Raw genomic sequence first — 11,053 nt, 5'->3', positions numbered from 1 at the left:
ACCTCTCATCTGAAAGGCTTCTTCAGTTCTAACTGACTGGTGGACAGAGCTAGAAATATAAGCCTCTGTAGGTCATTAGTATGCTAATAGATGTGTAATCAGGGGTTAGTTGCTAGCCTGAGCTGTGAACCCAGTGTCACTGGGAGTTGTTAGTGGAGGCTTATATTTCTAGGTCTGTCCATCAGTCAGTTAGAACTGAGGAAGCCTTTCAGATGAGAGGTGAAACGTCTTCAAGAATTTCAACCAAGTCCAGGTGCCTTTTGGATTAAGCTTAGAATGACCACAATTGTGTTGTTGATTATCCAAAAGCTCAATCCTCACTAACGCAAAGTAAGAGCTGGCACATATCAGTTGAGAGCGGGCAATCTACAATCATAAGTGTTCTTGCAAGAGGCCTGAAGTGTAAGTAAAATTAGTGCATTCCCTGGTCTACCTGTGTGCTCCAGGCTACGTTTACATTAAAAGTTCCCTATTCTTTCTCAAGTCACTTAAGTCAGTCAGCAGCTGGATGGTTGATCACGGACACGAACAATTGTGTCGAGAAAACTGTAAGGGGAGAATATGTGAAAGGGCATGAATGAAGACACACAAGCTAATGTGCTGCTGGGTTCACTCAGCCCCTAGTACACATTCTCAATTCCACACTCCTCATGGATTTCATCGTTCTCAAAGCTGCGAGTCCTCCTTTGAATGTTCTGGCCCCCTTAAGGTCTTAACTGCACCTTTTCTTTACACCGACCCAAACTCAGCCATCCAGCCTTCGTATTTTTCCAGGTCTGCAGCAGAGACGGACTTGGAGATCTTCTTGAGCGTGAGGGTGAAGTCCTCCATGGTCACAGGCATCTGCAGCTCGTCTTTGGACAAAGCTCGGATCTCCTCTGGGGTCAGGCCTTGGATTCGACGACGCATTGCCATCATGGATGCATCCCTATTGTTTGTGTAAAGACAGGAGCAGAGAAAGCACACACATGTAACACTTCTAATTTGATAAATATACACCTTTAAATATATTTCAAAGGGTATTTCTTTTGTAGTTTTACTGCTGTCAAGACTGCCATCACTAAGAAATAACTGGCTAAAATCCTGCAGGCTACAGGCTGTGTGTGGATGAGAAACACAAACACATATCCAGGTCAGAGCCAGAGATAAGAAGCTGTGCAACAAAAATTATTATTTTTTGTTTCCAGGTTGATGGGCCAATGCGCTTCTCCTACACACCTGTCAACCTGTCTACCTAAATGTGTGCAAAAGTTCTGCTAACCTGCAGACGTTCGTGATGTCTGCTCCAGAGTAGCCCTCAATCTTCTCAGCGATGAGGTCCAGGTCCACGTCAGCAGCCACCTCCACCTCCCTCAGGTTGATCTTTAGAAGCTCCACACGACCCACAGCTGGAACGCAAAATAAACAACATTAATGAGACACTAGGACTGCTGTGTGCGGCCTTAATTAGATCACAACAGTGACAGTCTGTCTAGTTAGTTGTGAACACTCTGCAGGTGATGAGGTCACCTGTGGGCAGGGGGATGTAAATCCGCTTCTCCAGCCGTCGTCGTAACGCCTCATCGATGTCCCAGGGGAAGTTGGTGGCAGCGAGGACCATCACCATCTTAGAAGGATCATCGTTCTCAAGAGCTCCGCCCACACCTGGTCACAAAAACACACATAAACCCACCATTACAGAAAATGTTTACTTCTGTACTTTTTGTGCGTCATACGATCTTGAAATCTATCCTATTTTAGTGATACATATCACACAGCAGATTTCATATTCAAATCAACAAATGCAATAAGAAAAACTTGACTGCATCTGTGCTGTGCAGGCCCTGAGGGTAAGATGTATGCTCTCAATTCACACCCGCACCTTCCCACATTTCTATTCCACTCACCATCCATCTGAACCAGAAGCTCTGATTTGACCCTGCGGCTGGCTTCATGTTCATCAGACGTTCCTCGTCTGCCGCATATCGAATCAATCTCGTCAATGAAGATGGTTGTAGGGGCATAGAACCGGGCCTGAGCATAAAAAAAAGAGTTTGTTTACAGCTCCAGGTTTTAAAGGTTCTCAACAGACAACACACACATACATAAACTTACCATTTCAAAGAGCAGACGAACCAGTTTTTCTGACTCGCCCCTGTACTTGGAGGTGAGAGTGGAGGAGGACACGTTGAAGAAAGTAGTCCCACATTCTGTGGCCACCGCTTTGGCTAACATGGTCTTCCCAGTCCCAGGAGGGCCGACCATTAACACACCCTGTATGAAAAAGTTGCACGTTGTAAGACACGTAAACATGTCATGACTACCAATTCTAACTTTACTGACTGTACTGACCAGGTGCTGGCTACATGTGCAGACTACATGTGCAGAGTTGGTTCACGCCTTTATTTGCAGAAAAGGGGGGGCGTTTCTCTGCGCTCACTAATCTGTTTGTTTATGAGGTTTTGTTTCCAACTTTTCACTTTGACTGTTGCTTATTTAGTCATGTATATTCAGTCAAGAAATATTTGTTAAATTGTCAAACTTCAGGAGCTTAGAGAGCGTGTATTAGCCTGATAAAATTAGCTGAGTAGCCTGATAAAATGTTGAGGAAATGGTGTTTTCTCTTCCTTCCTTCCTTCCTTTAATTAATTCAAAGAATTGTTGACCAAACATTGATATGCGAGTGAGTATTCAGAGAGGTCTGGAACCTGGCCAAACATGTATCATGCAATTAAATGAAAGCAATTTCAAACATTTGCACAGGTCAGAAGAGCAAATATCTCTTCCTCAGAGTTGTTTAATGCCTCTGGACCGCAGCGAATCATCCTTTTCATTTAAACCCCTGTATGTCAGCTTTCACATTCATTAATTATAAATGAGAGTGTAAGCTGACCAGGAAGGAGGAAGAGCAGTTACTGATGTTTTTTTAGGAATTAACTGCTGCAAACTCTGGCTTTCATTTACATTTATTAGCACCAAACAAGTAATGAAGCACAGCAGTTAGACCAACAGGGCTGATAAATAGGAGAGTGAAGAGATTTGCTAACTAACAACAAGAAAAATGTGTTTATCATTGACTTTTTTTTGCTTAATTGGTACACTGAGGTACTAGATAACTGAATAATCTACCTGTTAACCTGCGTGTGTGTGTGTGTGTTTACAACAGAGCAAGCAAGAGGAAGCAAATGCTCTGTTGTGTAAAGTATGATTAAAGATTCTTTATATCCCCCTTTTTTTTTTTAAATCAGATGATCTGAATCTAAAGTTACTATCAAGCTTTTACTTTTGTGTTAACTACAGTCTGATGCTAGGATCAACATAAGTCATTAATCTTTAAGTGTTTCTCTAAACTAGCAGCAAACTTCTCCACTGAACTACTCTGCCTGAATGCGTTGCTAAGTGATGATCTTTGTTGTTCCTTGACTGAGAGCAAATGCCAAAAAAACAAATTTGCAGCCGTTTAGTCAACGTGTTGCTGTAAATGTCAGCGCTGCACTTAATTAGAGGGATGAAAGGAAAACATGGAAGCCAACACAACACGACCATTGTTGACTCAGGATAATGCTGGTGTTCACCATCATCATCGCTGGATGAGCACAGGCTGAACTTTGATATTAAGAAATATGAGAGGCTGTTATTATTGGGCTTAGCCAAGCATGCAAATAAATTATCTTCCACTAAACTGAACGCTCCCCATAATCAGATACGTTTTGTCACTGTCCCCTTCTCACTTCTCATTTAATCTGTTTTGTACACACTTTGTTTAAATGTCAGTGATATTAAATCAAAGCTGTCATCCTCAATGCACATCAATTCTGTTAGCATAACGACTAATGCAGCCACTCTGTTTGACATCTTTGCATCTTGGTTCTGCAACACAGAAAGGAACAGCAACACACCATGTAGATTATTCTTTAATTGTGTGTGTTATATTCCTTGCAGTACAGGGCAGACTTATTTTCAATACGAAGCACTGATGCATTGATCAGAATCCCAGTAGGCGCAGGTGGGAGTGGGATGGCTCCCCTGCAGGATTTATTACTGATGAACCAGATTTAAAAATCTCATCTTTAATTAAACAAAAATCAACAGCCTACATGTGTGCTGATAAACCAATCAGCAGCTCAAAATATCTTTGTGCTATTTATTAATACTTCATTTAAATGAGCTCTCAGTTATTTGAAAAGAGGCTTCAATAAAGGCCCTGTGTTTCTGTAATAAAACCAATAACTTATTGATCCTCACATGATGGGCCCGGGGGTTAGGAGCCTCACATGATGAAGATCAACAGAGGCTGGTACAGAAGGAAACTCCCCTCTAAGTGGTCATTAAGCAGAGTCATACTGAGAGGCAAAATGAGGAAGCAGGCCTATTAACGAAAGATACTGGTGATGCAAACGTATCAAAGCATCCATTTTAAAGTCGTTGTAATCGCATAATGTTTCTGTTAGAGATACGTGTGTGAGAAAGAGAGGATTCAAAAAATTGTTGGGTACTGTTGGGTAGATGGCACCGAATCCCCCCCAACTGCTTGGGGCGCATGTCCATGCGCAGCCCCCACACTCTGACATCTCTCCATTAATGCACGTCCATAGGGTTCTGTTTGTGCATGTGTGTATTTGGGGCCTTTATGTGTGTAGCATGTTCATAATAAACGAGTGAGAAAACTGAATTTCCCCTTGGGGATTAATAAAGTATAACTTCTTCTTACTTGGATGAGACGAGAGCACAAATGTGATCTTAATTCACTGTGGACGTTGCGATTTTGTAGCAAGCGCCTAAACTATTCGACTAGCAGGGAAGCAAAATAGGTCGCCTAATTGATGTCACAATTTACAGCAGTATTGGCTTCTCTCTTACACAACCTGAAAGCAGCAGTTTGTGAGACTACGCTCTCTTCAACAACAACGGAACCAAGTGGGAAGTTTAGTGTAAAAATAAGTATTTAAAATATATCAGCTTTGAATTTAATCTCTAACTTTCGATTACAACTTAGGTTTAGCCAGTGCAATGGGCGGCAAAACTAAATATGGTGGGTGGTCTACAATTTTACACTGTAAGGCATAATGCAGGCCTGTCAAAAGATCAGCAGCTATGCAAATGCAAAGTGTATCTTAAGTTTGAGAGCAGAAAAAGTGTTGTAAGTGAGCACTGACCTTCCAGGGGCGACGTATTCCCTTGAAGAAGTCAGGCATCCACATGGGCAGCACCACGGCTTCTCTCAGCAGCTTCTTAGCGTCTTCCAGATCAGCAATGTCATCCCTACAGGTCATTAGGAGAACTCAGTCAGCAGTGCCACAAAAAAGCTTCCTCTGGGAGCAGAAGATATCTGGGATAATGAAAGAATCTGCCATACCAGTGTATGTTAGGGTTACGGGACACGATATCTCTCTCCAGTGAGTCTACCAGGTCGCTGTCGTGTCCTGTGCCATCAAACTTCCTCTGCTCTACATCGCCTGGTACATCTCCAGCCCCTTTTTTCCCCTGATGTAGAAAAGGAAGAGTTTATTAAGGACCTCTGCTATGCACCGGACAACGCAACCAAAAATTAACCGCAGTTGTCACGACCTTATCATCTTTGGCCTTTGGGCCTCTGTAACCTGGCCGCTCTGGTTTAGAGTTGGCCTGGCTGCGACCTCCTGGCCCTGCCCCTCGATGCTGCAGACCAGGGGACTCCTTTCTCTGCTGCTTCATCCCACTGTTGGGACGCTTCACTGCAACAGGATTCCTTAAGACACACACACAGGGATAAAACATTACATATGAGCAATAGTGGGAAGCACATGCACAGAGAAACATTAGATATTTTGCAACAGGGAAATAATGGTAATACATTTTGAGTTCTCGCATAGTAACATTAACTTTAAAACAGCTCTGCTAGTTATCTGTGGACGTTTCATATGTCCACTTTAATGGCCAGACAACATGGTAAGTTGCACTGTGCTGGTAGAGATGAAACAGATTATGCAAAATATGTATCTTTTGTCTCTTTGAACTTCATATTGCTTCCTCATAGGGTTTTTTGTTACATTCTTTTGTCTTTTTTGAAGGCAATACAAAAAAGACTCACCTGTGCTCTGCAGCAGTGGGAGGGGGCCAAACTGCTGGATCCTCAGGTCTCTCCTCAGTCTGAGGGGCCAGAATGTCAACTGGCTTCTCTGACTTAAAGCTTTCTAGCGTTCCCATGATGCCTTTCACCTGCTCATACTCCTCAGTCAGTTCCTGCCTGACCTAATCACACACAAAGGAGGAGAGTGTCAGCATGGCATCGCAGAACATTGTACTGAATATAATTGTTGAAATGTATTGATATCTGTGGTAAACCATAAAAAGGATTTTTAGTAAAGATTCATGTCCAGAAGGGCATCTGGATGTCCATTTTGGCTAATTAAATTGAGTTGAATTGTTGTTAAATTGTGAATTGAACTGAGTGACTAAGCGGTACTGAGAGTCAAGCAATGTTGAACTGCAGACACACTACCCTGTGATGATGGTTTAATATCAAGGTGGGGTCAGTCAACTCACCTGTTGCCATTTGACTTTAAGTGCAGGGTCTCTGAGGGACTGGCAGTGCTTGTGGATCTGTTGAATGACGCCCTGGTAGTACACAATGGAGGAGTCATAGTTCCCCAGCAAAGCATACTCACGACCCTTCTTGGCGTTGTCACATATGTCTGCCAAATTCATGCTGGATAACAGCTGTGTGATAAGGGAAAATAATGGTGTCTTGTAAGCCTGTTTTGGGCTGGGCATACTGTCTAAGCATAACACAATAATACATTAAAATCAATCAATCACCATTCAAGCTTTGACTGAGTACTGAAACAATAACTTGTTTGCGAGTAAAGACGTTTTAAAACTAGGTTTTTAAACAACTGTAAGTCTACTTAAAACAGTATGGTGCAGCCCTATCAAGTCAACTGCTATCAGGTATAACAATACTGCTAACTTACAACCCTCAAAGCACGTTAAGCAAGTTATTTGAGCAAGCTGATGTAGATGACTGTGATTTTTAATGTTAATCGCCGACAATTCACTTGACTAAATTGACTAAATCGCTTCTTTGCTTGTCTCCACCCTGTCATCTTGCAGACGTTAGCCTATGCTAGCTTGCTGCTAGGCCACAGACAGACAACAAACGAGTCTTGCGGCAATAAATAACGTAAACGCGACTTAATCCTCTGGGCATACGTTAAATATGCATGTCGACAAAAGAAACCGACCAACAACCTCAACTATGTTCTTATATTTAACGTAAAATTCGAAAATAATTACCTTACCTGCATGAAAAGCACTTGCTTGTGTTGTATTTTTGAATCAGGGGTCCAGTATTGAGGGAAGTGTTACCATGGCCGCAAAGAGACGCCGCGTGAAGAATACTGACGACTGTGCTGCATTCAGGGCAATCTGGTAAATATAATAATACGGAGAGCTACTGAAGAGTTTGAGTTACTCGCTGAAAAAGCTATTGACGCCGAAGAAAATGTAATTGCACCTTGATGAAGTTGCATTTTTAGCAATGTTTCGTAACTAACTAGTGGCGAAAAATGGTTGTTTTCTTCACCAGAGAAATTGCTAGTTTACAGGATTCTGCAAACACATCATGAGAACTAGTGTAACAGTTGGCCACTGGTCGTCGCTCAAATACAGTAAAATATTGCAAATTAGGGTGAAGTTGAGCAAACGATCTCATCACAAAGTTATGTTTTTAGCTGTTCAGGGGCTTTTAATTATATCACATGAGCTTCATTCGTTTTTAATGGTATTGCAAATAGGTTTAAGTCCCCATGTTTCTTCAAATAATTCCTCGTCCATTTTGGCTGAACATTACAAAATATGGTAATCAATAACATAAAGTTAAAAATAATATTTATTTTGTAATTTATTATATAATGAGTATTAGTGATTGTGATTTTAAAAAATACAGAAAACAAAAAGCAAAAGCACTCTGTGTAAGAGCAGATTAAAAACCATACTTTTTTCATCAGTTTATGGATAAAACCTTTAGTGTATGTGTGTGAGAGGGGGGGATGTGTAAGTGTTGTCTTATCTCTTTATCTTAAATAGGAAAGAGATCTTGTGGTGTTTAGAAAGGGACAAGAACAGGAAACAATAATTGTACCAATAAAACTTATTTTATTGATTTGCAGCTTAATATTGTAACACATCTTCATATTGTTGGAAAGTGTTCGCATTATTGTACACATGCAACAGAAGTAGCAGTCCTACCCTCCTTCATTTTAATTGTCAAAGACAGCTGAGCTTGTATAGTCGAATGCTTTTCAAGTGACTTATGTGGATTTTTCTCAAAGACAGCTACATTTTTCATTAGTAAGGTCTCTTCAAAAGATCTGTGCAGGCAAATGAGTCGACACAGAACTGGTTATGTTCAAATTCATCTTTGAGAAATGCACATTCAGCTATAGCACCATACCTCATGCTGCATTTACATTTTTTTTAAAAACCATAACACAACTTTAAAACAATTCTAAGATAAAATAACAGTTTTCTTCACAGTTTCGACTTTCGGAATTGGTCCCCTTTACTTACACTGAATATTTTGTTCATTTTATTCACTGTCTGCATTGAATAGTGTAGATAATTGTAGTGCTACTTGACAGCTGATTGCATATATTTTGACTGTACACTAAGGTGCACTCTGCTATTATTGTTTTTACTCAATGTGATTTTTCTGTGCAATTTGAGCTACACATTTTTGGCATACCTCCATATCCATTCATGCATGCATTTCATTGAAATGTTGTTGATTTAATATTGTGCAAAGTTATAGGCCCATACTGTCAGCTGTGCTCTGCATTAGGCAGAGAAAAGGTAAAACAACAGGAAGCTTCTTTCTTTCTATCTCATGATCTTAAGAGGCTTTTCTGTTTTCAGTCTCAGCATTAGGGAGAATCACAGCTTCCCTCAGCAGCATTTTTGTTCCTGAACGCTGTGTTGACCTTCCATACATCCACACAGGATGAAGGTGACCTCAGCACTGACACATTCCTGACTCCTGCTCCCTCTGGTTCCACATCTGCCTGAGGTTGCTCTCACTCGGCTGCTTCAGTCTCAGGGGTTTGTGGCTCTTCAGTCTATAAGCCAAAGTCAGAAAGATGGCGTCTACATGTTCCTTCTCTGCAGGGTCCTTGGCTGAAGTCTCAAACAGTGGGAAGTTGTAGCTGTCGGCGACACACTGCGCAGCTGACGTTGGGACCTCCCGGCGGTCCCTCAGGTCACACTTGTTTCCCACCATGATGCGCGGCACAAGGGGTCCCACACAGTGTCGTTTGCACTCCTCGATCCACTCAGGGATGCTCTCGAAGGAGGAGAGGCTGGTCACGTCGTACACGAAGATGACAGCATGGACGCTACGGTAGTAGTGCTCCACCATGCTCTTCCTGAAACGCTCCTGACCTGCCGTGTCCCAGATCTGCAACTGACACAACAGAAACAGATATTTATGTGACTAAATAATATTCAAAAGATAAGGCTAGAGTAATAATGCAGGTCTTTCTTATTTCTTTCTTTACCGTTAGTTTATCTTGGGTCAACCTTCCCAAAATAAACTTAAGCAATCACGTGATCAAATTTTTTTATACTTTTTGACTTCCCTACCCGTCTGTAGCACGCTCCAAAACCCATTTCCTCCTAATAAAGATTTAAATCTTTGACAATGAGTCAGAGATTTAAGGATTAATTGTATAAAAAGGGAGTAGTAATTTTCCAAAACAGCTTGGCACTGAATACTTTAGCAAATGCAGCTCAAACAGGAGAAAATTGTGCATTTGTTGGGATCATTTTCAGCACTATATATGCAATATCCTGAAAGGAGGAAATCCTGCAGGAAAGTATTCATTATCAGAAAATTCTAGGTCCACAGAGCTGGAGACTTGTTTCACTCATGTTTTCTTATGGGATTGCAGCTCCTATAAAGTGGTAATCTATCCGAACAGAAGATGATAAGACTTGTAGCCTATCTGCAAGTCATTTTAAAGAGGCAGGCCTGTGTTTCACAGTGGTTCCATCATCATGCACTGCCTTTAATGTGTGTAAACAGCCTACAGGTCAGTCTCTCCTCTGTGTCCACCGATGAACCCGTAGCTCGGGCAGACGGCTGTGTTAATCATGTGAAAAAATTGGCATGCGATATTAAAGTATAGATGTATTTTTGTGGGTTCTCTCTCACCTTGATAATCTCCCCATCGAGCTCCAGCGTCCTCTCTCTGAAATCGACCCCGATCGTTGCCTCTGGGTTTTTCAGGAAAGTGCCCCCGCAGAATCTATAAGTCAAACACGTCTTTCCCACATTTGAATCTCCTATGACTATTATCTTGAAAATACGAGCCCGTGTAGTTTCATAGTCGTGATGAGATGAAAGCTCCAAAGAGTCGTTTTGACTGAAAACGGTGTCAAATCCGTCCCCAGGTTTGTTGTCTATTGCCATCGCTCATCTTCTCGCGGTCTGGATGTAACGGCACTGAAACATCGCGAGAATTCGAAAGAAGGGTCGACGTCACTGTAACAGAACCAAACTACAGCCAATTTTTTACAGTAAACACAAATGTTCCCCTAACAAATGATTAATGAGGAATAATAACGATATTATATTTAAAAATATTTTATGGATAATTAGGTTAAAAATGATTTCATTTACTTACACAGAATTTCCCCCACAAAAAACATAAAAATCCAGGAACTGCTAGAATTCTTTGCTCGTCTTCTATGCCATGCCCTCTGGTCTTTTGTGATTAATGCAAGGAAATAGTATAATGTGATGTGAAAAGGTGTCAATAACACCTCCTTCCAAAGTATACATTTGATTTATCCTGTTTAAGACAATATTGATGTAAAGTGTGTGTTCTGTATATGTTGAATAAAGTTCTGACTGAAAAAAATACACCAACAATCGCTTCTCTGCATGGGACACTGATGTTTATTTGACACATACACTAATACAGAACTTTATAATCCAGAACCAACCTTTCTCTTTCTGTCATACACACAAATAATAATTTAACACTTCAATTATCCATCATTTAGCGAGACAACAGTGACAATAACACTCATTTAC

General features: G+C 41.2%; 2 protein-coding genes across 2 annotated transcripts; both read right to left on the bottom strand.

The window, feature by feature from the left end:
- On the bottom strand, positions 1–7,341 carry katnal1 (katanin p60 subunit A-like 1). Its single transcript, XM_069663263.1, has 11 exons — positions 7,260–7,341; positions 6,505–6,678; positions 6,050–6,210; positions 5,548–5,707; positions 5,336–5,463; positions 5,136–5,241; positions 2,095–2,253; positions 1,887–2,013; positions 1,510–1,644; positions 1,262–1,388; positions 1–928 (listed from the first exon to the last, which is right to left on the bottom strand). Exons 1-11 carry the CDS (start codon positions 7,263–7,265, stop codon positions 730–732), a joined length of 1,482 nt encoding a protein of 493 aa, XP_069519364.1. The 5' UTR covers positions 7,266–7,341; the 3' UTR covers positions 1–729.
- Positions 7,342–8,131: 790 nt separating this feature from the next.
- On the bottom strand, positions 8,132–10,432 carry LOC138592277 (ras-related protein Rab-33B). The gene is made up of 2 exons (XM_069663023.1): positions 10,169–10,432; positions 8,132–9,418 (listed from the first exon to the last, which is right to left on the bottom strand). The coding sequence occupies exons 1-2, from the start codon at positions 10,424–10,426 to the stop codon at positions 8,972–8,974; spliced, it is 705 nt and encodes a 234-aa protein (XP_069519124.1). The 5' UTR covers positions 10,427–10,432; the 3' UTR covers positions 8,132–8,971.
- Between the last annotated feature and the right edge of the window lie 621 nt (positions 10,433–11,053).

Source organism: Semicossyphus pulcher, unplaced genomic scaffold (genome assembly GCF_022749685.1).
Source record: "Semicossyphus pulcher isolate SPU_LCO1_2020_fin unplaced genomic scaffold, fSemPul1.0.p SCAF_15, whole genome shotgun sequence".
Taxonomy (NCBI): domain Eukaryota; kingdom Metazoa; phylum Chordata; class Actinopteri; order Labriformes; family Labridae; genus Semicossyphus; species Semicossyphus pulcher.
The sequence above is the reverse complement of the archived record's forward strand: the minus strand, read 5'-3'. Positions and strand labels throughout refer to the sequence as shown.